The sequence below is a fragment of the Dicentrarchus labrax genome, unplaced genomic scaffold, assembly GCF_905237075.1.
Source record: "Dicentrarchus labrax unplaced genomic scaffold, dlabrax2021, whole genome shotgun sequence".
Lineage (NCBI taxonomy): Eukaryota > Metazoa > Chordata > Actinopteri > Moronidae > Dicentrarchus > Dicentrarchus labrax.
This window is the reverse complement of record NW_026136715.1, coordinates 7,900,360-7,927,390: the sequence shown is the minus strand read 5'-3', so window position 1 is coordinate 7,927,390 and position 27,031 is coordinate 7,900,360. Positions and strand designations below refer to the sequence as shown.

The following is a 27,031-nucleotide window of genomic DNA, read 5'->3' as shown; positions in this document are numbered from 1 at the left end:
GATTCCTGTTACCTACCGTAACTGTAAAGACTCACGCTACTTAACCCCTACGGCCAGTCACCTGATTAACTATAGGCTGCTGACATTACGCGCAATACGTATTTTTACGTATTTATTTTGTCTGAGTCCGCAGCGGTGTGCTGTACAGCTCTGTGAGTTTGTTCTCCCACGGAAGACTCGCTGTGCTATGATGTGCTAATGGCACAGCTGCCTGCCTGCCTTGATTTGTCATAATGCAGAGTGGGGGAAGGGGCGCTTTTCTCTGCAGCACTGCAGGTACGGAGCCATGGGCAGGACAGAAAAGCTGTCGGAGCTGCAGAGCGCCTCATCGTCCGCCCCAATAAGTCCCCGAGCTCAGATACCACGACCCGAGCCGGGAGAGGTTCGCTGGGAACTGCCAAATTACAGCCCCGCATAGCGGCATACTGACTGTTTAGTGTTGAAGGGAGCGTATTGACAGTACTGACTCTCAGCCTAACTACACCGGCGTGACAAACGGCAGACCGTGTACACACAATGCAGGAGCGGAGGAGTGGGCGTGTTTGGGTAAACATGGTAAACTACCGCAAACAGAACAAGATTTAGTCACAGACGGCAGCTGGGCTGGGAGAAGGCGAATCCAGCCGTCCTTTTTCTTTCCGGTTGTACCGACTTTTGTCTCAGTGTGGGAGAGACTGTGCAGGGAACCGAATAACAGCCACACGCGTCGAGCAGAGCAGACCTATCTGAACAACAGTACTTATTATTATTATTATTGTTATTGTTATATACCAAATGACCACTAATGATAACATAAGGGGCGAGCTTTTAGCAGCAGGACCACGGCTAGAGGAGCAGGCGGCAAACGGGAATTAGGGCGTCTGTTTACCGGCGGCACGTGCGCACAACGTCTCCGGTATTTGTCATTTTACTGCAGGCTGGGAGAGCAGCGGCTACTAGAAACACAAGGAAAGTGTGTATGTGTGTGAGGTGAAACAAGTGAAGAGGAGGAGGGGGCTAATAGAGGAAGAAGAGTAGTGAGCGGTCTTCCTCTCTCTCTCTCTCTCTCTCTCTCTCTCTCCCTCACACTCTCTCTCTCTCTCTCTCTCTCTCTCTCTCTCCTCACGTCGCTCTCTTCCCTCACTTTGTTCTATTGTTGACGAGTGCTCTGTTGAGATTGAGATTCAGTCTACACCAAGGATATATATTTTTATTGTTTCTCCATAAAGCAGCATGCAGTAGACCTGACCGCCAGACTCTGGGGGCAAAACTGCAGTTTGAGTGAGATGCAGCTTTTGGTTGGACTTCTTTGGGTCAGGATGCCAGTGAATGACACCTGCATTTCCTAAAAGACAAAAGAGGCAGTATTTTTTGGGGCTTTGAGGTGGACTCTACCAATGGAAAATAAAATAGAAGGTTAGAAGTGTTAAGCTCAACCTATGGCTGTAGTGCTGTGCTGTGCTGTGTTTGTGTTGTGTTTGGGCTGTTTTTTTTTTTTTTTTTTATATTCTGTTCGTTTCTCGTGTGTGCCAGAAGAAGTTTAAGTTACACGTTTCTTCTCGCATGCTAAGTTATTGTGTCTAAATGTAGTCCAAACTGTGTCTGTGCTGTAGCGGAGTTTTTAAAAGAAATTGTGTATTTTGGCCACATGCTCTCTTCAAGTGTTTCATGTGACTCTGCCTCATTGCAGAGCACTGGAGAGTTGACGTTGATATTAGCCAACTCCTGACTCACGACTAGTGCTTGGGCATGTGAAAGACTCCTCAAGACGCCTTCAGAGACAAAAAAAAACATGATTTTCTTTCCTGGCATTTTGAATTGCAAAGGAAGTTAACTTACCTCTCTGGTGCGGCTGCTTTCCAAGTCTTGGTACTTTTTTTTTTTTTTTTTGGCAAAACCTTGCTGCCACATTTTCAAGCAGTCATGCCTCTTTCTCGACAGTTTCAGTCTGTTTGGTCTGTTGAACTACACGGTGGCTGTGTCTCAGGCTGGTGTCCTTAAATTGCCAGCTGCAAGTGCTGTTTCACGTGTTGTTGTAGTTGCCATAGCGCATTAGAGGGTTGTCGCATCCCCGAGTGCTGCTCGGGTTAACGGGGGCAGCGTGTCGTCGGTGTATTCTACTTATGCTGTTGTTTCATAGTTCAGATTGCATTCCGGACTGACCTTTTCGTCAGCATGGATTAACTGAACGATTAAAATTGTGCAAAATAATAAAAAAATAAAAACTACACGTTGCCACTGTAGTCCAACGTGAGTGCTGCCGATGAGCTGTTTCAGCACCACAGATCCGTGGACAGCGACTTCACTTTAACCCCGTTTAGTCCTCAAACTTTGCTTTGGTTGAGCGCTTTCCAGACTATTTAAAGTGGGCGAATTTCACTTAAAGCCTACATTTATCTACCTGTTGCTCGACTGTGAAGTTTTTTGATTTTTGTACGTGTTCAAGGCGAAGAACCAGATACATTACCCACATTTTAGCCTCTTAAAAAGAACTGTGAAAGATACAACAAACCAAAGTTGCAAAGTCTTGAAAAAAGCTGTTTCTTCACAAGTCTCATGCATATGCATTCATTGTGGTAATATCAAGTATCCCTTTTTGTTGCCACATCAATGCAAAGTTTTTGCTCTTAGCTGGCAGCCGTAGGAATAGTTTGTATCTTGGTTTAACAGCACAAAACCATTTATTGTTTGTATTAGTGGTAGTAGTGTTTGTGTATAATAGCACTTGAAGTAGTTGTGTGCTTGTTGCAGAAGCAGGAGTAGTAATATTAATATTCATAATATCACTTTATCAGGACTTTTGTCCCTTCTGCCATAGCAGCCCTAATTAAAATAACCAAATGAAAACAAAATCTTTAGATATGTGGGTGTGTGGATATGTAAATGTATCTTTACATACATCTAGGGTCATGGATGTATGTTTATGGCCATTATGTCAACATTGTTGCATATCTCATGTTGGAAATGAACATTATCAGGCTGTGAAAACATATTTTCCTCCTGTGACATTAAAGGTTACCTATCTATCTATCTCTCTCTCTCTCTCTCTCTCTCTCTCTCTCTACATTATTATCATTAGTTGTGGAGATGCTGCTAGTTATACAATCAGTTCTATTATTGTAGCATTTGTAGTGCACTTTTGTTACTAATATAAAAAAATAACAGCAGTATTATTAGGTAATGTTACTGTAGCTGTTGTAGGTGTGCCAGTAGTAGTAATAACAAGCAATAGCAATAGTAGTAGTACTAGTAACAGCAGCAGCAGTGACGTGGGAATGCTTACACCTAAAGGTGATGGATCACCCCACACAAGAGGTTTTAAAGAGATAGGCACGTGTAAAGAGAAACAGTCATTTGGATAGAGGAGCTTAATTTCTGGCTGTTTTTGTGCCTCAGTTCAAGTTTCCCAAATCATGACCACACTTAAAGTGGCCTTGCTGTTGTTGCCTTCTATCATACTTTTTTTTTTTACTGTTGTGGCACTTTCTTTATTTAACCTTATAGTTCATAATTTTACAGTTCATTCAAGTCCAAGACATAATGGGTAGACAAAAACAGTAACACATTGTCTGTCTAATGCATTTCTGAAGCTTACAGTATAGTGGTAGGACTGTTAAAGAGGTGTCAGGTAAAGCTTTTGGTAAGTTTTAAAGCTAGAATGTGTGATTTACATCAGTCTATCAATGATTTGATTTGAAATATGGATTGTACTGGCCGGCTCTGTGCTAACAGGCTCCAGTCTGCTTATAAAGCACAAGGGGATAATGCATTTTTCTGTATTCTAAGCTTAATATACCACATTAATAACTATAATCCAGGAAAGCTTTGTCTCTTATGTTATGCTGTAAGTATAGTTTTTCTTTTGTGGGCTAGTCAGCTAATGTGCTTATCATATTCAGGTTCAGTTCGTAGTCATGCTGTGCAGCCGTATCCCTCTGAGTTGCCATAAGACCAAATTCAGATAGAGAGGGTAATATAAATAGTCTCAAACCAAGCATAAATTATATCACATTCAAGATCAAATATGGCTGTGAGGCTCTATCTCTGTTCACTCTCCTGTTTGTCCTCACTTGTAAATCACAATTGTTGCTACAGTACAATATGCCAGTGTGTGACAAAACAAAGGACAGAAATGTACAATGTTGAAAACGGAGTAAAGAGAGAAAAAGCTGGTTGAGAATCCTGTGAATGCATTTAGCCTAACTGTATTGTCTTACTATTAATGGAAAGCTTTGGAGACGTTCTGTCCCTTGGGCCATGGTGTTTTATACCAGATTGATTCATCTATGAAATTATTTCTTCACTCATCTCTGATTTGCACTCCCGCCTGCAGCTGATGTGTCAAGTAGTATAAAGTTGTTTATGCAAAGAGGAAGCTAATGATATGCACTTGTTACTGTATTAATCGAACATCTGTAAAAAAATCAAACTACCCTACTTTCCTAGACAAAAAGCCAATACTATCACTCTATTAGTGTGATAGCAGATGACAGTAAATCCCCATGGTGTGCACTCTTGGCATTTTACCTTCAGTGTGACACAATGTATCTATTCAGCATTCAGACTGTACTCATTTTGACCTATATAGCTGGCTAAATGCCAGTAGGTTAGGAGCTGCTTCACCTTTATGACAAAAACAGAAAGGTATCATTCAAGCACTTTGAACCTGACCTTTTTTTGTGGTCATTAGACTTCTTTATATGGTTGAGAAAAAATCCTTGTGGAAATAGTGGTGAGACACAATTGTCTGACAGGACATAATGCCTCCTAATATTGACATTTTTTACGTGTTGCTGTTGTCATTTGTTGATAGACTGCAGAAGAAGAATTCCATTGATGCAGACATTTGGTTGGTTTAGTGGGGTTTTTAGTCTTTAAATCAAAATGTTGACATCAACGCCAATTGCCTTGTGTGTGAAGGATTTCTGTTGTTGTGTGCAGGTTGTAGGCAAGACCAGTAAAGTTATAAGAAAATTAAATGCCCACTGATGAAATTATTTTGGATTGAGTGGAATCGAAACATGGCCATTCACAGTGAGGAAACTGAGAAAAAGTGCATTGAAATGGTGGTGGGGTTTTTTTTTGCTTCTGTTTCCTAAAGGGTGTTTCCTCCAGGTGGTCCACAGACTTACAAGTTAGGTGGATTGGAAAATGAAACTCTGACTGCATTTGTCTGTTTGTGTGGGTTAGCCTTGTGAGCGATTAGACCGACCTGTCCAGGGTGTACCCTGCTTCTCAACCCCCACCCTGACCATGAAAAGTCATATAGCAGATGGATGGATCGATGGCATCCTCAAATAGATTTGGTGCCATAATAATAGATTGTATAAAAGAAAGATGTCTCTATCAGATATTATTCTTTATTCTTTGAACAATTTCAATCTTATGTTATCACTCTGCTAACAAGAGTAAAAAGGAAGAAAAATAATAATAGACAGAACAAAACCATTACACTATGTCAAAGTAAAGTCAGCCTTTAATCAACAGACAGCCATGTGTTCCAGCTGCGAGGGCTGCTGCCAGATGGCCTGGCCTGTTCCCCTGCACAGTCACAAATATCAGCCCCTGTCAGTCAGCTCACACAGAGACCCAGAGGGAGGCTGCCCTATGGTCTTTCTACTGGGTTACATGTGAGAAGTTGGCTGGCTGCAGAAAGATAATGAGGTCCAGCACTAAACTTGATTGACATGAACACAACCAGAGGTTCAGAAGTGAGGATTAAAGATGTCCTCCCACAGTCTATCAGAACTTCACTATATTAATAACCCTACTCCTGTCTTCTCACTTCACCCTTGTCCTTTCTTTACCTGTAATCTCTCCTGCTGTCTCCATCTTCCCTTCAGCCTGTTCTCACTCCCACTGTGCTCCACTGAGTGTCAATAAACAGCCTTGTCCTTCCTTCCCTTATCCATCTGTATATTAACCTGTCTCATAAGGAGCTGCTGCCATGTCCCACAGATGACACAGATGACACAGGGCAGGGCTGTGACGTTGTGTTGGTTAAAACCCAGTGCACATCTCACAGGTCCTGTACTCTGCTTCAGAGGACACGAGTGTCCTTTGAGAGAAGCTAATAAGAAGCAACAGCCGAGCCACAGTGACACGCAACAGTCACCACACACTAAGGAACACTGCTGACTTCCCACACTAGACGTGTGACTTTCCCCATGGAGCCCAGTTTCTTAATCTGTTTGAAAGGACCAGGTCATAGGCCAGTATCTGGTGGGTCCCATGATGACAACACTAGTCATTTATTCTAATGAGCGTTGGCCCCAAGGCAAGCGACAAAATTATTAATTTAGGTTATCAGTCATAAAAGTTCAAGACCTCTTGTCACAGAATATTACGGTTGAGTTTTTTCACATTCTTGATGTGTAGCCTTCCTTTTTCAGCTAAGGTAACTGTCAACTCTATTAAAACACCCAGAGTGTGGTATTTCCTCATCCTCTCCAGGGTTTTGTCCCAGAGGTGAGAGGTTTTCCTCTCACTTCTATGGGAAGACAAGTCAAGTCATCATTTAGCAACAAATTAACTGTAATTTCAACCAGCACTCTCCAATTTTTATGTAACAGACTGTACAGAAAAAAATCCTTCTCTCTTAGCTCTGTTAGCTGTTCTCATTAAAATAACTCTCACTAGATAACACTTAACACTCCACAGTATAACCCACACCAGAGAGGAGTTCAGGTAGTTAGAAATGTGAGAGAATTGATGGAGCATAAAAATCACTGCAAGTCCTGCAGGGTAATATGTTACTGAAAGCATGTATAATGGTGTATGTAGTAATGTATAATAAATCTCCACAAGTGGGGGAACTGGACTCATCTGCAGAAACTGAACCCGGTTTTGGATTCGTGTTTTGACAGCTGTAAGTTTACAATTCAACTGACTAATCAACTTAATTCAAGCAGTCTGTCTCATTTTTGCACCCGGCTGCTTTTTAAAATAGCATGTCACAGACTGCCCTAAATGTGTGCGAGTGACCACGTCTGCTGCCACACACTGTCACAAGGGAGTAAACCAGAGAGTGGGAGGCCGCTAACAACGTCACCGTGTTGTTACAGTTCTGTTTGGCTGCTCACCTTCCATGTCTCCTCCCTCTCCCCTCCCACTCATCTCTACCCCCATCCTCCCTCTGCAGTGGACGTGCATCGCATTTGGAGCAGCAGGCAGCAGGTGGAGATGACATCATCTGCACTGCAGCACACTGCAGCACTGGGTCTGAACAAAGACATGTCAGCCTACTGCTAACTATCCCCCCTCTCTCTCCATCTCTCTGTCTGTGTCTCTCCCCCATGTCAGCCAGAGGGAGAGGGAGAGCATAGCCTTGTACCAAGGCAGGTTGTAGTGCTGTGACCTATCTCAACCCTCTGACTCCCTCCTGAGACAAGCACTCAGTCTTGAAAAGGCTCTCAACTCTTCACCTCACCCGTTTCCACGAGTCACAATGTTATGATATGTGATTCCACATAGGGAGAGGCACCGCAAACACTCCAAGCATTCTTGCTGGATAAAAGAGTGATCTGCTGATCTGACTGCAGGCCAGTGTAGACAGTCTACAGCACACACAGGGATCGAAGGCAAGCCTGTCCTCCAATTCCATTATTCACAGTGCAGCATGTTGTCACTGAGACCAGTAATTTACCAGCCGGTGACATTATATTTTTCTGTCCAATGATAGCAGTTACTTGACCTCTTTTACAGTGGCTTATAGGAGGTCTGACTGTGACATTAGCTCTCCACGGAGCCCTGAGCCGTGACTGCCAAGATACCGTAAAGCGCAAATGTCACCAGGTCGTGCTGTGAAGGCTCCCCACTTAGAGTCATTAGGTCCCTACCTACGGCATCAACAATGAGAAAAGAGAGTAGGCCAAGTACACAAAAGCACAGGAAAGAAGATTTATGGACTCTATTTTTTCATTGTTTGCCTTTCTCTCTACATTTTATTGCTGGAGTACTGAGTCCTTCTCCTCCCCTTCATCAATAAGCCAATAGCACGCAAGCAGACCATACACACACAGCCATGTTCCTGTCGCCTAGTTACCGCTCAGCAGCAGGTTGCCACAGAAACGGCCTCATAGTGGCTAAATGGGGAATGCTAATGCAGTCTTCTATGCTCCCTGCTGCAGTGGGCTCTCTGTGCCCATCCCATTCCACTGTCTGTACACAGCATACTTTGTATGTGTGTGTGTGAGTGTGTGTGTAGGTGAGTGTTTTCTGGGAGGATTTCCTAAATGTCTCAGTGAGCCTTGTGTCTTATAATCTTACATAAACTTATAGCAACAGGTTTAAATTGCAGTATTTACAAGTGTGTGGACATTTGAACATCAGTCAATCAAATGCATTTTGTGTAGTGATAAAAAAAACTGCCCTTCATTTTCCAGTTGCATCCTGTTTATTTTTTGTCTGCTTCACTAATTAAGATACATTTACAAGTCTTTAGAAGTCACTTGGTCTGCCCTCTTCTCTCTGAGGTATTGAATTATGCAGTGTGTTCTATATGTCTGACAGAGAAAATAGCTTTTCCTGTTGCAAGGCTGAAACACTGACTGACACAGGCTACAAAGTAGTAGTTGCCTCCTAAGCAGCAGGTAAACACTTTGAAGTCCCTATACCTACACCCATCTTGACGTATGGACTGGCTGGGCTTTCAAGGACTCTGAATAGGTGCAAGTTGTGATTGATTCTGTACTGTCAGCTTCTTAGTCCTCTTACCATACAGGCTCATGGAACGGGGGTGTGCTGGGACTCCTTGGCCGTAATAGGGTGTACTTAATCAGCTGGAGACGGCCATCAGCTGTACACTCCCCCAAGAGCATGTCTGAAGCCCTTTGTGAAAGGGTGGACATATTTAACATGCCCCCACTCATTGGCCAATCGTTCAACCTGTATTAGTCTGCTGGGGCTGTGAGAGACCGTGGCAGGAGTTTAGTGATGGCAGTCATTAGCAGATGATTGATGGGCTTTGAGGGTTATTTTAGTAAAGCCAATTGTTTTGATGAAGTCAATGATTGATGCTATTGTTTTTCATTCACATTATGGGGAGATTAATAATGATTATAAGGGTTTTTTGTGTTACAGCTAAAAGTAGGATGTTAACTCAGCTTTGCAGTACCTCGGAAAACAGACTTGTGCATTTGTTCTTAAATGGTTAATTGTATGCCTCATGATGTTAAGCCCCAAGCCACTGCGACAGTCTTAATGCTGCTCAGAGCAACATATTTGGTGCATCTTGTGGTGCATACTGTGTGATCATTTGTCTTGTCAGGACACAGGGTTGTTTGTGCTGGTAATAGCAAAGACAGCCATTTTTTTTGCACACTGGATTCTACTTGTGTGCTGACGTGTTCTTCTGTGTCCCACTGTTTGCCTAGATAACCAGTTCAGAATGTCTATCCTGGAGCGCTTGGAGCAGATGGAGAGGAGGATGGCAGAGATGGCCAGCCACCAGCAGTCGAGCAGTGCAGGGAGTGGCGGAGCTGGGGGAGGAACAGGGGGAGGGGGAGGAGGAGGAGGAGGAGGAGGGGGGGGAGGAGGAGGCGGAGGTGGTGGAGGTGGGGGCAACAACAGCCAGTCACAGGTAAGAAGCCACATCACTCCACTCATATGCTGTGTGTCATTATATGTGTGACAGCACACAGCAAATACATTGTGTTTTATCATTATAGATAAAAGTACTGTATGACTACATATAACAGAGTAGAGTGGTTTTATGTTGTTGATCTTCAACAACCAATAATGATTTCCTCTTTTGTGTATTTGAGTGTGTATCTGGCCAGATGCAGGCCAGCAGCTCCTTTGAGAGCCGTGTCGTGGTGGTCTGTGAGAAGATGATGAGCAGAGCTTGCTGGGCCAAGTCCAAACATTTAATCCACTCCAAGACCTTCAGAGGCATGACACTCCTTCACCTGGCTGCAGGCCAAGGCTACGCCACCCTCATCCAGACACTCATCAAGTGGCGGTGAGTACAAAATACTCTACATACTGTATAATGGTGTTTTGGTTTGTAAATGGTGTGCACCGCACTAAACAGCAGTGAGAAGCTAATTGTTTTCTCTCTTCCATCCAGCACCAAGCATGCTGATAGCATTGATTTGGAGTTAGAGGTGGATCCTCTCAATGTAGATCACTTCTCCTGCACTCCTCTGGTAAGAGAGCTTAAGTTAAAATGTTTAAAACTTTGTGAGTAAAATTGAAGAAAATCCTGGTTATTTAGATCTGTGGTAAGAGAATCCTGTAGTTGATGTAGATTGATGTTTTTTAACAGTCTGATGTAATGAAACACACTAACTCTGTTTCTCTTTGCTGTTTTTTTTTATCTGTATGTTTTCTGTCCAGATGTGGGCATGTGCACTGGGTCACCTGGAGGCAGCAGTGGTCTTGTATAAATGGGACAGACGTGCACTAGCCATCCCAGATTCTCTGGGACGCTTACCCCTCTCAATTGCCCGATCTCGTGGCCATACCAAATTGGCTGAATGTCTAGAGCAGCTACAAAGAGAAGAACAGCAGCCACCAGCCCCTCTACCACCCACAACTCGCATGTCTTTCTCCCCAGCACCCGACACCCCCACCACAGACAGCTGGATGGTCAGCTGGGCAAACAACAGTGTAGTAGCACCCAGTGGCAAAAAAGGCGGTCCTGCTACCACTACAACCACATCCAGCACCACAAGCCTCAATCCAGGCCAGTACAGTTCAGTGTTTGCCTCTGTCTATATTAAAAATTGTTAAGCTGATGGCCTCTCATAAGTCACTGACTAGAAGACCCTTGTTTTCTGTCAGTCTATGAAAAACAAAGTCTTTGTTAGTGTATTATGCAGCTAATTGTTACATATTGTGTTTTTTGCAGACTTGAGAAGGCCCAGGTCAGAACCCTCCAACTACTACAGCAGCGAAGGCCAAAGGGACCTCCCACTAGCTAAAAAACATAAACCCAACCCAGAACTGTTTCAGACTCGGCCTGACAAGGCCATGTCTGTTCCTCTGAGCCTGGAGCAGCAACAGCTCCACAAGCTGTCCTCTAGCCCCAAGAGCCTGTCCTCAGAAGGCCTGAGCTCAGACAAGGGCCTGTCTACAGGAGGCAGCACAGGGACAACTAGATGGACCTCCAGAGACAGTTTCTCCAGCAGTGGCTTGGGGAGGAAGGGACTGGGGGTCAGTGGAAGCAGCAGCCTGGGGAAGGAGAAACTGGTCAACCGGTTACGTCAGCGGGAACAGCTAGGCATGCTGGTGATGGCAGACAGAGAAATGGCTGATGCAGAACTATTATCCTATCGGGAAGATCTGGAGAACCAGGACTGTCTCACACAGATGGATGACCTGCAGGTGAGGATTACGAAAAAACAACTGTGTACTTAGTCAGCTAAATGTGCAGAACTTGGCACTAGTACAGCGACAGATGAAAGGTTTAAAATAATTTTGGGCCAAAAATGTTTTGCTGAAAATTTAAATGCCTGCATCACAGAAATGGCATAGCATATGTCTTCTTGCAGCAGACAAGACCATGTGATGCATCAGAAATTACTTTTAACTGATGAACTCCTTGTTGAAATACCTTTTTTGGGAAAATTGGAAGCATAGAAGCACAATCAAGTACATATATAGCACATATAGTGTACTCCTTACATTACATACATATTATCAGGGAGGGAGGATGCAGTGTGGACATTTTAGAGGCACCATATGAATTACATATGAATTGCACTGTCACCAGTGAAGAGAGCATGGCAAGATGATATTTAAATTTGAAACAACAGTACCAAACAACCTCCTTTATGTCCGCCTTCCGCACTGGGTAGGCGGTATACACCAGGCCAACCTGGCACTCTGTCGATGACCATCACTGCATAATAAACTCTCTCTATTGATCCACTTCCATAGCCAAGGGATTCTTCCATCCATCCATCTCAGTCTAACTACTCCTCCAACAGATGAAGAGCTGGATTAGGATTTTTTGCCTCCAACAGTATCACTCTCCTCATTATTACCCTCTCCACTGGCACTACAGCCAATATTTTTTGTCACAGGGCCAAAAAATTAAACCTGCATGTCTAGACCATGTACAGTCACCAAAATCATTAAAGTCATTAAACTATTTAGTGACAAACAAGGTGGGTCCTTCTCTCAGTCATCTTTGTTTGTTCCATCCAAACAGGTAAATATGATGACTCTGGCAGAGCACATCATTGAAGCAACACCGGAGAGAATCAAAAGGGAGAACTTTACCGCCACAGACTCTGTGCCCTTAGACACGTCAGGGGTCAGCAACACTATGAACTGGCTGGCCAACTATCTTGGAGATGTGGAACAGCTGCCGAGCATCATACACCTACGGTAAGGAGTACTGTGGGGCATAGCCTACATCCATCACTATTGTAATAAAGAATAAAACAGGATGTATAAGTTAGATGTACAAACTGATCTTAAGTGTATGTGTTAGGTGGTTAGATAGGTGTACAGCTTGCATATTGCTGTATTCCAATACTAAATGTTAAAAAAGGTGATATTCACTGATATAAAGTGAAAACTTCTGTCATCTTCCTTCCTTAGATCTCTGTATAATGAACCCCTGACCCCATCGTCCAACCCCAGCCTTAGTCCTGGGGGGTCTCCACTAAGAGAGGGGCCCCTGGAGAGGTCCACACTCCCATCCCCAGCTGATTGGAGTGAGTTCATCAATGCCTCCAACAGCAAGGTGGAGCGAGACCTGGCCCAGCTGACTCTGTCAGATCCAGAGCAGAGAGAGCTGTATGAGGCCGCCCGCCTAGTCCAAACTGCCTTCCGCAAGTACAAGGTACAGGCCCGGCGCTCAGGTGCCATATGCTGTGTGTACTGCAGCCCACAGTGACAGGGCTGTACTGTTAGGACTGGTATAATTAGATGTTTTTGTTTTTGGCCTTTGGAGAGGTGTTGAAGGGTTCACTTTGATTTGGTTCCAAGCTATGGAGCTTTGCAGTACAGTACTGCTTTTGCAGTAAAGTTCAGGGTTGTGAAACGGTTCATTAATATCTTTTGTCTGTCTATACTGTTTCTAATCATGCTTAAAATTATTTAAATTGTTCTATCTCTATCTCTGTCTCATTCTCTGTTCCTCTGCTTATACACATTACAACATAAACAAAAATATATCCAAATATGTCCCTGTGGTTTCAGCATGGGAAGGTGCCTTGAGCAGAGCATGGCCTTGCTTAGAAGAACGACTGCACTGTCCCTTGTATCCCTGCTCCAATTAGACAAAATTAAGCTTATGTTCTTCTACTCTCTTTTTGTCTCTGTTTCTCTCTCTTAGTTAGGTGTATGGAGCCTGCTACTGCTTGTTTTTAACTAGCTCTCCACACACCAGTCCTTTCTCCCCTGCCCGATCCCATTCCTCAACGCTGCCCACCCCCCCCCACCCCCCAGCTATTTTTAATGAGTTTTCATATGACAAACTGTTCGCTGTTGTTTACAGTCATCTGTTATGCCTGTCTACCAGCTGATACTGAGGTGGACCTTTGGTTCTCTGTCGCTCAACAGTTCACCTCCTTCTCCTCCCCAGCTCACATGGGGGGCCAGTTCACCTGGGGTGGACTCATGCCATTGTGGCTTTCATATGCCGGCCACCAGAAGACCTCAGGGGGACTTGACAGAGCCACAAATATCCTTTGTGGCAAAATGCAGGTTATACTGTGACCTCTGACCTATCCCACTCTACTCTCCAACAGGGGCGGCCGCTCAGAGAGCAACAGGAAGTAGCTGCTGCTGTTATTCAACGTTGTTACAAGAAATACAAACAGGTAGGCTCCGCCAAACCACTGAAGTGTCCCTGATGTGGTCACATCAAATAAGTGCTTTTGTTTACATGTTACAATAGAATTAATGTATATCATAGTAGGTTAGGGGGCAGATATCTACATGAGTTAACTATCTTAATACATTTTTTAAACTCAAATGAGTTTTAGAGAAAATTAGAGTATGTTAGTGCATCATTCACAATCCTTTCCTTTTTCTGTTTGCAAGCTAACATGGATAGCCTTGAAGGTAAATGTTTTTCACTACCAGCTGCTGAATTCATTGCCAAACTTTAGGTTGTGTTCTTCTATTACAGCCTGAACCCTATTGCAGTATTCACAGACAGTAAAGTGTGACATTTTTTGTTCTTTTCTTTTTTTCAGTATGCACTTTATAAGAAGATGACGCAGGCCGCCATCCTTATCCAGAGTAAATTCCGCAGCTACCACGAACAGAAGAAGTTCCAGCAGAGCAGGAGGGCTGCCGTGCTCATTCAGCAATACTACCGCAGCTACAAGGAGTTTGGCAGGCTGAAGCCCCAACACCGCGGGGCTGCTGCTGCCCTGGTGCAGCACAAACTGAGGTAGACACTCAGACACTACTGTAATATACTGTCACACACTGAGTCAATGAATGTGAATAGAAGGGAATCCAAGTAAAAGGTTATACTTCAAACAAGCGTAACTGATTAAAATGAAAGTAAAGTCAAATTAACAATGCAGCGTGTAGATCAGAAATGAAAGTAGTGCATGCTTTGGCTGTGTTGAAGGTGCAAACCAAATGAAAGTGATGCAGGGTGGATGTCAGCCGTTCGGAAAAAGCACTTGGGACAGTTTATGTAGTCCAAGAGCCAAGGTGAGCGTAATCAGCTGACAACCCTCCACTTCAGCCAAGTGTCTGAGGTTGGCCAAGACAGCCTCCATGACAGTGGGAGTGGTGCCCTGCCGTAATTAAACAGGGCTAATCCATACATAAATTAGGGCTGCTCGATTATGGAAAAAATCATAATCACGATTATTTGGGTCAAAATTGAAATCACAATTATTCAAACGATTATTTTTTTAAACTTCAGAAACATGCTGCATTTATTGGACATTTGTCAAAAACACTTTGCAAGGAAGTCCTCAGTTACACTTTGCTTTCCCCATAAACATTTGTAAGTCTCCTTTTTAACGTTGACAGTCATAGTGCACTCTTGCAATCTCTACAAAAAGTTAAATTAAATAAAATAACACACAAAAAATAAGCCATAGAAAAACAATTTGTGTTCTCAAATTTTAGTGCACTGTCACAACATTTGAAATTACCTGTTACTGTTACGCGTTACCTGTTCCAACGAAAACAACGTGACTGACTGAAATACGCATGCGTGAAATACGCAGACTGTGGCTTTTTTCTATACAACGTTGCACAACAGAAAATGAAAAGAAAATCGTTTCCCCCCGATTTTATTAGTTTTGAGATCGTTTGGCCCCAAAATCGTAATGATGAACAAATTTCGATTAATTGAGCAGCCTTAACATAAATCTGATGTATGACCATATATGTAAGCCACATATAGTGTATGTCCACGTGTGTCCCACATATATGCGTATGTATGCAATGTACATATAAGTCGCATATGTTTAAAATATGGCAAAAATGGCCACTTACAGTAGGTCTAATTTTCCAGATATACACATATATAATGAGTATAGGAGCTACAGTATGAAAGGATGGCAAACTACTAGCAAAGAGTAGCCAATTGGAAAGTAAATAGTCAAGGCATGACAAAACAAGTTAATATTTAAATGGCATCTTTAGGAACAAAAAGGATACAATGACAGGACCCACCTCAAAATGCCGATTTTGGTTTTTGCAGGACTGTAGGAAAGTGAGGAATATAGATAACTGAGTAGTGTGATAAGCAGGAAATAGAACCCTTCACATTTTCATTGATAGAAGTTGACTTACATTCATATTTACAGACATTTTCATCTGTTGCCACTACAAACAATGATACACTGTTTCTCTTTCGGGTGTTTTATAGAGGTAGTCTGCTCACAAAGAGGCAGGATCAGGCTGCCAGGAAGATCATGAGGTTCCTACGTCGCTGCCGCCACAGGTAGACCCCAACACCACCTCACACTCATACTAACATACTCATTTATACACACAAAAAAATTTCATAAAACTTCACATTCAGATTTACTGCAAGGGTTGGTTCATGGTCTAAATAATTGCAATCCCATTGAGCTAATCAGTAAGACACAGTAGAAACTATCACTAATTTCATAATCTTGTCCATCTCTCAACTATTCTTATTATTCAGTGTTATGTGTTTTATTTATTTTGGTTGGACAAATTGGGTGGTTAATGTCTCCAACACCTAAGCTTCACCCCTCCCCCCTCACTGTATTTGGCCCCCACCTGTCCTCGCCCCCTCCTTCACAGTGCCTACTGTGTGCTAATAGCTGTCTGGTATTGTTTTGCTGTTTATGCCAAGCCCCTTGATGGACCATAGACTGTTCAAGCGGGTGAGTGCAGCCTCAGCAACTCAGTTCGTGCCTCTCTCTCTTTCTCTCTCTCTATTTATTCTGTATGCCTCTTCCTCCCTCTTATCTCCCTCTCTGTCTCTCACTCTCACTCTTTAATAATACAATTATCTCCTCCTGAGGTCTCGGCCTTCGCATTCTCTCCCTCCTTCCCTCACTCTCATTTTCTCTTTTGCTCTTTCTCTCCCACCCCTCCACCCACCCTACCTCCTTCTCCATCACTGTTGCTTGATGCCTGCTTGCATGAAGGCTGCCGACTGGAGCCACAGGTGGACTGAGAAGCTCAGATTTAGAGCAGAACCTATCTCAAACTAACAAAATGCTTATGAATGACAATATCACTGCAACACTTAACAGGCACTTCTCTGACTCTCTTTATCTCTGTCTTTCTCTCCTTGGAAATTACTTTCTGTTCATGATTGTTTTGTTTGTTTGTTTTTTATTTCAGTTTTGTGTGGTTATGCAGATAGCCAGTTTGAGAAAAACGGGAAGCTTTTTTCTATCATGTTTTATTATGCTGCATGTCAAGTGGTGACAACTATGGGTCTTGCTCTTCTACTTTTAGGCATGCTATGGGCCTGCTGTTTCTCAAGTAGTTGTCTGTCTGTCTGACTGGCTGTGTGTCCTGTTTCTAGCCACTCGACAGACTGAGAGGGGGACTTAACCCCTCTAATTTTCATTTACTAAAACTGTGTCAAACTGTTGAATGTACTGTGTCCACTGGTTCATCAAAACAAAACAAATAAATAAAGAAATATAGTAGAAAAAGATACAAAGGAATGGAAAAAAGCTAAGAATATCATATATAGCACAGGTTTGAGCATTTGATTATTGTCACAATTTTTTAATCCCCTTGCTGGCGACATTCATGTTACGTGTTTTTACTTTTGTCCATATCTGCTGTATACTGTCCTAAAATAGGGTATCATGCTTTTAGAGCAGGTGAGACTGTTGATGTTAACAGCTCTTATGGCAGGCGTGTCTGCTATACTGCGATATAGGTTAGGAAGCTGTGATAGCATGTAGGTCACAGCGAAAAAATAAACAATAGGTTCCTCCACCCATTGGGACTAAAACACAGAGCTTTAATGGATTCATACCTCCAGGGAGTACTCCAGCTCAGCATGAGAGGATGCAGCACACACACACACACACACACACACACAACACACACACACACACACACACACACAGATGGTATGTGTGTACACACACTGCATCTACAAAGTCTCCCTCTCTTCAATACATAAATGTTGCAGTAGTTACCTTCTGCTGTGAATAAGAGTAAGGCTAAATCCAATATATGATGGTGGTTGATGTATTAAAATCAATTTTTAGGGTCAAGAGTGCTGTGTACTGACCGCTTTTTGCTCATACACTTGAGACACATGTCTCTTCTATGAACCAGCACTAGTTACTTGTGGTATGCTTTTGTGAGCTGCCAGACAATGATTTATGGGGATCTGAAATGATCAGTTGCAAAATTGCAAAATTTCTTCTCAGCCTTGACCAGTCTATGTCAAAAGATTTCTTAATTCTTTAGGTCTTTTGTATGTGGCAGTGTCTACTACTAAGTATCTACTTTGACTATAAGCATTAAGTGCAATGATTCATGCTTTTCATTACCAAATAAATAGGTTTTAAAATGTAGAAGGACAGTTCTGCGTTATTATTTGTAATAATCAAAGGAGAAGTAGTCACGGCATGCCATGAGGCACCAGTGTCACATGCTGCATTTTGAGTAAAAAAGTGTTTCAGGGTGAAAAATGTCATTTTCAAATAAGCAATGAATTAGTAATCAAGTTAGGATGATTGTGATTTAAATAATTATAATATCATTACCATATTTTTTTTTAACTCTTCAAACAAATGTATTTCATGGCAAGATTTATTGTATTTATTTTGTCACAAAAGTGCATTTTATCACAAATGTAATAGATTAATATGGTAATGATTCTGTAATTGTGCTATATAAGTACCTACTTTTGTTCATTCCAAAGTGCAAATTCAATTCAACCCTGACCAACATTTTCTTTCACAGACCAGCCGTACTTCCTGATCATCTGGGCTGACTTGATATTGTTCTGATAGTTCTGGCTGAACAGTGTGATACTGTTAGGCCTGTGTTTTACTTGATAAGCTTGCAAGAAACTCAAGTCATGGGTGTAGTATTCATGGACACCTGTCTCTCTCTGTGTTTCAGGGTGAAAGAATTGAAAAGGGCCAGGGAACATGAGACCCCTCAGAAGAGCCCCCTCGCGATGTGACATCACTCTCCTGACTCCTCTTTTCTTTTTTGTTTGTACCCGAGACATTTTACAAGAGAAATGGAAAAAAACATCAATGCAAGCACTGCAATTATTACTACTACTGCGGTGTTACTGATTCAACTACTATTACATGTACAACAGCATTTTTTCACATATCTATTCTTTCCACTGACTTGATTTTGGTCAGAGAGTGGCAACTTCTACGGGATTATAAACTAAAAGGGTCGGGGTGGGGGGTGCAGAACATTTGCTTCATGGCATTTTTTGCACTTTTTCATGGATTGCTTTGTCTTTTATGGATATGAAGAGGTTTTTGGACGGTGAAGGAAGCGAACACATGTCTGAGGAGGTCTGTCACCTGTGAGGACCTGAAGAGACGTAAACTAAGGCTGCTGCAGAAGATCTCAGAGGATAGGGAGACCATGCAGAAACACTCTGGGCTCTAATTGTATTTCATAATTTTTTAAGTGACCAATCAATTCATTTGAAGACGGATTTTCTTTTTTTACCAAACATATTGGTAACCCACATGCCCACTTCTATCCACTGCTGTAGATGATATAATATTCAATTTAGCTCAACAATTCCTCCTGTCCCACTGTGCTCTACCCCACCAGTCTGCCCACATGGGTGGAGCTACAAATGAATGTAGTCAGGGGTTTAACCATGCAGAAGCAAATGGAGGATAAAATATTTGTTTTGCCATTTCTTAAAAAAAACCTATGCTTTATCGTATATATTGTCACTTTATTACTTGAATTTGTTCCATACTGTCCAATGTATTTGTTCCATCATGTCCAATGTATTGGTGATCTGTATCTTCAGACTCTATGTTGTTGAATCCTACCAAGAAAAAATGCATGACATCTTGGCAAGAAAAGTCTTTGCTTGTGTGCTTATGGTCTAGTCTTTCAGCCTATCCTCTGATTTTCTTTTTGTTTCCATCTTCTCCCCCATAAGTTCTACCATCTCGGTAATGAAGCTATCCCTGTATTGTCTGGTTTCTTTTTATTTTGTTTCCTTTTGCTTCGTTCAGTTGATTGCTCCTCTGAAACCTAACAAGAGAAAAGAACTTGCCTATTTTGTGTTGTAATGGTTATGGTCATGCAGGTTATTACTGTTCTTTTTAAATGAACTTCAGAGCCTGTGAAGGCTTTTGAGGGGAAGATCACATACATTGCCTTGACGTCTTAGAGATTCTTTGAGGGGTCCCTAAGCTTGTCCCAAAATAGGGGTTTGACAAATCCATATTTTTGACAATTGAGCGATTTCTGTATATAAAGAAGGCTGAAAGTACGTAGGAAAAAACATTTACCCAAAGGGGATTGTATTTTAGAAATATATTATTTTATTCATTAAAAATGGGTCAAAAACAGGTACGAGACAAAAACAGAATATTTGTATAGTTTTGTTTGAATGCCGAAGAAGTATGGTTGTATTGTTTGTAAATAGTGTAAATACCTGGGATAAAAATGAGCTATGTGCATGAAAAGTATGAACAGAGTCAAAAGGGAAAAAAACAACAAAAGCAGTAGTGGCTATGCTCTGTAAAATTAAAACTATTTCACTATTAGAGTATTTTATTTTATTTTGATTGTTCTTGAGAAGAACATTTTGCTAAAGCATGATACTATTGCAATATAAAAAAGTAAAAAAAAAAATACTGTATTTAGAGTTAGGAGAAGTCTGCAAAATTATCTTAAAACAAGTATGGTTATGTTTACTTTTTTGTTTTATTTGTTTGTTTTGGGCTACCAAGAATTTTTTGCCAATGGTGCCAAGGTATGTGAATGCTATAGCTTAAGAAGAGAATTAAGTTAATTTTTGCAGAACAGATAATCATACAGTGAAATACACACAAGCACTGAAGACCATAAGATCACAACTGACGAGGATCACTAGAACAGTAAGGTACACAGTTTGCAGGGGGAGTCATATTTAAGCAGAAAGCATTTAAGTCTCTCATGTCTCCACCATTTCCACAGATAACTGAAGCATTTGACCATCACTGAATACAGTTTGAGTTTTCATTTTTGTTGTCATTGCAAATGGAATGTGATATGTTACTGAGGTATCCTGTCTGATCTTAAAGATTGGCAGCCTTGCCCATGGTGTCCCCGAAAAGCGATCCAAAGATTGAATTCACCTCTTACTGTAAATGTGCAGTATGTTGCAGCAAGCATTGATTTATCAATTCTTGGCTGATCACTCTGGTAAACTGGTGACAGGATTTTCCTAATACAATTGGTTTCAATACATAAAACCATAAAAACCCTTGATCAAGGCTGCCGGAGTCTAAATAGATCTTGTATTCCAGGATGTCTAGTTGAAAAACCTGTGTAGCATACCGTACATGACTGGATTACTTTATCAAGCAGCTGAAAACATTTGCAAAATGAACAGTTCCAACTGTCAAAGGTGCTAAAAATGATTCTACACAGAGGGACAGCACTAAAAGTTGTCACTGGGAGGGTCAATGAGCCAAAATGACTGTAGTAAATAATGTGTAAAACAGTGCACTGGTGCCATTTATAATTATGAGGCATAAGATGTGTCTTGTACATTGGATAATATATATATATATATATATATAGCAGTTTTGATTGGGCTGTAGGAACAATCTGAGAGTGAATACACATAAGCTGCTGGTTTAGAGGTGCCTGTTGGTTGCTGCCTAGTTCCTATAATATATTCCTACCAGAAAATGTATTCTGTATCCAAGTAATGACATTTGATTATTCAGCCAAGTGCCACTGAAAAACTTGAGTTTTGTTTATTGAAGTGTTGTCATGTTTGTCAAATGGTTATTAGGCTAAATAGGTATTTCTCAGATTTATTTCCTTGACTGACTGGTTGTTTTGTTTTCCACACGCCTGATATGTAAACTTTATTTCCCGAGTGTTTATGTAGAAAGTGCCTATTCATATCCTGATCTCACAAATCCAGTGTCAAAATGCATACAATGTACCTGAGGTTTAAAAACAGTGTGAGACAACATGGTCACCCACAAACAGTGCTGTATCCTTTACATGAACACACATGATCACCGTCAGCTTACACTCACCAAAGCCACAATATGATATTCCCTGTTCACACCACTATCATTACAGCACTCCAGCTTGTCAACATGCTAAGCTATATTTTTAATTTTCTGCCTTGTTTTCTTTTTTCTATGGGGACAGCTTGTTAAAATCACATTTAGAAATGCCACTACTGGGGTTTGTTGCCTTGCATTCATCCTCGAGTCTGTGGTTAGAATGCATAGCCAATGCAATGTCGTGGCAAAAAGGAGAAGGATTTATTATGCTTGCATGGGTAAAATAGTTAACTGGGTGACAGAACTGCACCTAAAGCATGCTTATTTTCCTAGAATCGGTAGTCAGATAGACTTGTTAAAAGACTTACTGTTCTGTAAAACGATGAACGTTGGTTTGACGTGTCACAGAACTCAGAAAGACAGAGGGCATGTGACCGGTGGGCAGACGAGAAACCTACAAATGAGCCAGTGATCAATGCTCAGTAGCTACTGACGTTTTCATGGCAAAGCATGACGACAAGATTGTTTTTTTAGACCAAGCTCTAACTTTTTAGACCTTTTCTTTAGTTTTTTTATTCATTTAGATTTGATCAGTGTGCTCCCAACTTCAAATAGGACAAATGGACATGGTTGGAGACCATTGTGACAGTATGTATAGCAAGTATTAACTAAGTGACACACGGTACACACAAACACATGCACAAGACACAGCACAGCACACATGCAGACATGTCAAGGTGTCAGTTTCATTTGTACACTGAGCGGTGAAGGCAGCATTGCTCTTCTACAGGCTGAGGGACTGGTTCACCTCCCTTATGTATTTTACTCAGGGTGCCAAAATGGGGAGGAGGAAACAGAGCAGGACACGTGATTCACAGCAGATGAAGCTGAAATTGAAATAGGGAAACCTTTCAGCAGTGCTTTCTGGTAAAGAATATGGGACAGACGGGTTCACCGCTGATGTCTTTAAAATGAATGAATATGAAATAAAATCCATTTCCTCTCAGCAATGTTGAAAATTACAGACACCAGTGGAGCCCTGGAATAAAGTCCTGTTATATATAGCGCATTAAGATAAATGATTTGACTTTCTGTCATAGAAGCCTGTCAAATCATAGTATAATTCTGGCCAGTTCTTTAGGCCTTTAATTTATCTAAGTGACAAAGTGTAGAGGGTGTTTAAGATTAAGAGTGTAGTTATATGGAAAGTTCACCTGCAAATCTTGTTTTTACTGCCATTTATGAATGGGATGACAGGTTAGCTGATAGGCACTCCTCATTAGTATACAGTATTATCAATTTCAAGACGTTCTGTGAATTGACCTGGGAATCTGCCTTTCCTCCTCTTCTTTTTCCCAAGCACCCAAACCGGAGAAAGGTAGGCACATCAGGACAACAGAACAGAAACAGTTTTACAACATATTCCACTTGTGGACACAGAGCAATAAAGAACTATTTTGTGGAGACCTATAGACCTAGTGAAGTTTAAAATGATTGGACACATGTAGTCGACTTACTCTTATGCAAATGCCAGTATTGCAAGACAAGCATTCAGTAGTTTATGGACAGCAATTATATGGCACCCTTTACCGAACTGCACGTTTTCATCAATTCCAAACCGAGAAGAAAAAAAAAGGCCCTGCTTTGATAGAAAGTTATGGGTCCTCGACACTTTGCATGTGAACTAGTGTTAGATCTATTTTCCTCTCCTCTATAGCTGTCTTTCTCTCTGTCTTTCCCTGTTATGTGACCCAATTTTTCTCCGCTCCCAACCTCTACCCTTAAAAGTTTCATCTCCTCTTGGTTCTCCTAATGTGTTTTGCTTTCCTCCTTTTTCTTCCCTTCTCTTGTTTGTAAGTTTTATTTTTGTAATTGTGCATGTACAAGCGTCACTGACTCGATGGATATGTTAAAAAAAAGAGATTTCAGCTGCTGAAGCCATGCAAAACGTTTTGAATTGCCCTTAAAATATGGAAGATGTTTTCTGAATGCTTTATATTCTTTCTGCTGTAAAATAATAAAAAAAGGAAAAAATGAAGAAAACTCGAGAACAAAGTTTGCTACGTCTTTTTGTTTCCTCTTTTACTTTTAAAGAAGAGATAGTGGTCTCTTCTACTGCCAGAATGTTTCTCACTAACACATTTTTATCAAGAAGAGACATTTAGCAGAGACAGTATTTGTAATGTAGTTTTTATTTCTATTCAACATATATAACCTTTTACTTTCACATTTAAAAGACATTTGGTCATACATCAGACAACCAAGGACTTTTAACAAATATGTGTTCATAAATATAGTTTCACACAACAGAAAAGTATCTTAGAAGTAATATTAAAGTCCCCAAGCAACACATCTCAATCATACCTATGGCATTGTTCTTTTTCTGAACAAATACTGACAGCACTTATGTATGTGAGTGTGTATGTGAGTACATGCACCTGAGCATGCATATGCGCACATACAGTATATGCATGAATGATGTTTCTTATTTTGTCTGCATGGACTTACGTGAGTGCAAGAAAGGGATTTTTGTTTTAGTGCAAGCCCTGTCTCTTGTGTGTAACATCAATGCCTGTTGACAGTTTTAGACACAGTACTTCCAGAAACATTCAGAATTCCCTGCTCTCTTCCTGAACTGCTTCCGGATGCCCAGCACACGGCTGAAAGGATTAAGGAGACTTTGTTTCTCCAGTAGGACCTGGAAGACAGGATAAAGTAACAGTGATAAACCTCTTACTTACAGTATGTAGCTTACTTTTCTTTGCTGTTTTGTGGATAACATTTCAAGAAAACCCACCTCTCTTTTCATGCCCCTAGGAAGCAGACCTGTTGTTCTGACACCTGAGAGAAAATAAAGTGGTTATTCTGATATTTGACTAACTCATGTCAGCTTGTTGCATTAGCCATGCTTCTGTGCATGTCAGGCTTTTGAGCAGAGGTAGAGTAACAGTTAGAGAAGTAAATTGGAAAAATGAAGGGGTATCACTCACACCTCGTTTTAACAACTACAAACTACCAGGTCTTGATCAATACCTCCAACTGGCTGCTTCTACAATGGTGCAGGTTGGTAGCCAACAATAGAAAACTATGATTATACTGTTATAATCATGTGTATGAATTCAAATTTGTAGCACAATGTTACTGCAAAAGAGAATGTGTGTGTGTCTTACCATCTCTGTTGATCTCCCCAGATATCAGAGTGGAATATCTAAGACCAGCACCATCCTGAAGAGGGAAGGTTTGCTCAGAGAGAGACAGATCATCCAGACCTCCAACTCCTCGGTCCTCCGCTGATACTGACAATAATCAAACAGCCACACAGAGTTGGAAACAGACAGTTGTGAGGTATAGATTCACATAGTGTACATTTTATAGACATTATATTTATATGCATTATCTGTGTAGTTTATTATAAACACTTTTGTCATGACGTATTCTAAAGCAATTTATAAGAACTTAGAATTTAGTTGAACAGAAAACTTATATACAGCACTAAATATATTATAATATATAATAATATATTCTCTGGCAGCAGAAAAATCCTGCATTAATGGTCCATGATGTGTGAACTTTGGCAGAACAATCAGTGTTCAACACTGCGACAATTACTTCAAGGCCTTGCCTGACATTAATCTTCACAAATTAAGTTTTATGAGTAAAATGCTAATCAAGGTACTGAATTTATGAATTACTATGAATAACAGCTATAATGAAGATATTACTTTCCACTCACCAGGTCCTGGATAGGGCATCTCAGCAGATTCTGTGATGGGGTGGGCCAGCAGTGCAGGGCCAGAGGCCACGAGCAGGAAGGCCCACGACAGGAGATGGTTACACTTCATCACTAAAGGATGCTGTTCTTGGAAGTGGCTCTGATTCACACAGGAGCTCCTCAGGTGGAAAGAAGACTTGTACATGCTCTATTGGTCCCAACTGGGTTATATACCTCCAGCTATAGCCTAGCCCCCCCTTCTGCATGCCACACAGCTCACACACACACACACACACACACACACACACACACACACACACTTTCGCTGGCCACAACAGCAATATCCACAGTCCCATCCCTTCTAACTGTGATAAATCAACAGGCAGTCACAGGTGAATTATAGGCTCAATAAAAAGACAAGTGCCGTGGTCCATGCTTCAAGGGCACAGTCATGTTTTACCAGCTATTCAGCTTGATTGACTGTTTTACCGGCTGTGTAAATGGGATCGAAGCAGGTGTTTCAGATGTCAGTCTCAACAACATCCCATAGGGGAGCAGGTGGACACACTGGGCAGCCAAATGACTGTTTTTATGCTACCAGTTCATTAAACTCTTGGGCCATTTGAATCCTCTTGACTCAGAGCCCACAGAAAAACTCCACAATTGGAGCTGCATACAAAGCAGTGAGAAGTACTAATAAAACTGCATAATTACTTGCACAGAGCTTCAGTGGAAAGGCTAAAATGTTCAAGGCCTTGTAGTCTATAAGCCATTTGACATTTTAAGTCAATTTATGATGGAGGAGAATTTTCCATGGGTCACTGAATCAGATTGATTCATGCACATTATTTAGAGGCCCTGTTCTGGTAAGATGTTATATTTGTGCTTTCACTTATTCTTAGTCATGCAATAAAGCTCAGCTTTATTAGTTTGTCCAGCGTAGATGGACAGAGTCAGAGAAGCTTTCCGATCAGCTGGGAGACTGGGAGGCAGGTGGAGACAGCTATTTACAAAGTCATATTTTGCACCTCTGTATGTAATTTGTATATTTATTAGAAGTGTGACGTCAATGTTCAGTCTCTTGTATGATAATGAGGGTCGACGATGCGACAGTGACATTTAATTTTATGGCCAGAAGGCCAGACACTCCATTAGGTGTTGCTGTATATCATAAAAAGCTATTAAGATTTATATTCTGTATTAGTCAAGGTCCCGCTGCCAATCCCAGCTTATTCCTTCCTCTAAAATAAATGTTGTCTCCCCTGTACTTGAGGTTTATTCTGCTATTTATGGGCACCTTTGCAATTCATAAGGAATCCAGAATTTCTTCAAGACTTAGGGGTTTTGTAACAAATATGGACATATTCTGCACTTTTTTGAGATTCATATGATATAGTGTGGATCAGTGTGAACAGGAGCAGAGTGGCATTAACAGTAAATACATTTAAATTATTATTATGGTGTTACAGAATAGAGTGATGGTTGTTGACATCTTTACCATTTACCATATACAAAATTCAGAAGCTAAAGTTAACTTTAAAAAAATACGTATTTGATCCCCTGATATTTGAATCCTTTACCAGATGTAATAAATAAATTAATACCATTGCTAAAGTCCATTTAAAATGTTAAATATGAAATAAGTATGTATGAATGTGAACACTTAAGTAGAAAACGAAGTGCAAAATGTGACAAATGAATGAAATTGCACGTTGTGGTGCATGGT

General features: G+C 41.2%; 2 protein-coding genes across 2 annotated transcripts in view; one reads left to right on the top strand and one right to left on the bottom strand.

Annotated features, from left to right (window-relative positions):
* Positions 1-23,648, top strand: part of camta1a (calmodulin binding transcription activator 1a) — a 274,592-nt gene extending 250,944 nt beyond the window's left edge. Inside the window, exons 12-24 of the mRNA XM_051424831.1 lie at positions 9,354-9,559; positions 9,744-9,940; positions 10,049-10,127; positions 10,318-10,666; positions 10,832-11,307; positions 12,137-12,315; positions 12,532-12,775; positions 13,686-13,757; positions 13,981-14,001; positions 14,136-14,335; positions 15,782-15,856; positions 16,238-16,268; positions 18,490-23,648. Of these exons, the coding sequence (XP_051280791.1) occupies positions 9,354-9,559; positions 9,744-9,940; positions 10,049-10,127; positions 10,318-10,666; positions 10,832-11,307; positions 12,137-12,315; positions 12,532-12,775; positions 13,686-13,757; positions 13,981-14,001; positions 14,136-14,335; positions 15,782-15,856; positions 16,238-16,268; positions 18,490-18,522 (2,162 nt within the window). The 3' untranslated portion in view covers positions 18,523-23,648. The remainder of the gene's footprint in view (positions 1-9,353; positions 9,560-9,743; positions 9,941-10,048; positions 10,128-10,317; positions 10,667-10,831; positions 11,308-12,136; positions 12,316-12,531; positions 12,776-13,685; positions 13,758-13,980; positions 14,002-14,135; positions 14,336-15,781; positions 15,857-16,237; positions 16,269-18,489) is intronic.
* Positions 23,649-23,767: 119 nt separating this feature from the next.
* LOC127377311 (urotensin-2-like) lies at positions 23,768-25,525 on the bottom strand. Its single transcript, XM_051425059.1, has 4 exons — positions 25,327-25,525; positions 24,764-24,889; positions 24,391-24,434; positions 23,768-24,291 (listed from the first exon to the last, which is right to left on the bottom strand). Exons 1-4 carry the CDS (start codon positions 25,508-25,510, stop codon positions 24,178-24,180), a joined length of 468 nt encoding a protein of 155 aa, XP_051281019.1. The 5' UTR covers positions 25,511-25,525; the 3' UTR covers positions 23,768-24,177.
* Positions 25,526-27,031: the final 1,506 nt, after the last annotated feature.

Coding starts and splice junctions, on each gene's coding strand:
- LOC127377311 (XM_051425059.1), bottom strand. CDS start 25,510: ATGTACAAGTCTTCTTTCCACCTGAGGAGCTCCTGTGTGAATCAGAGC. Junction 24,435..24,763: donor TGGGGAGATCAACAGAGATG/GTAAGACACACA, acceptor ATTTTCTCTCAG/GTGTCAGAACAACAGGTCTG. Junction 24,292..24,390: donor CTAGGGGCATGAAAAGAGAG/GTGGGTTTTCTT, acceptor CCTGTCTTCCAG/GTCCTACTGGAGAAACAAAG.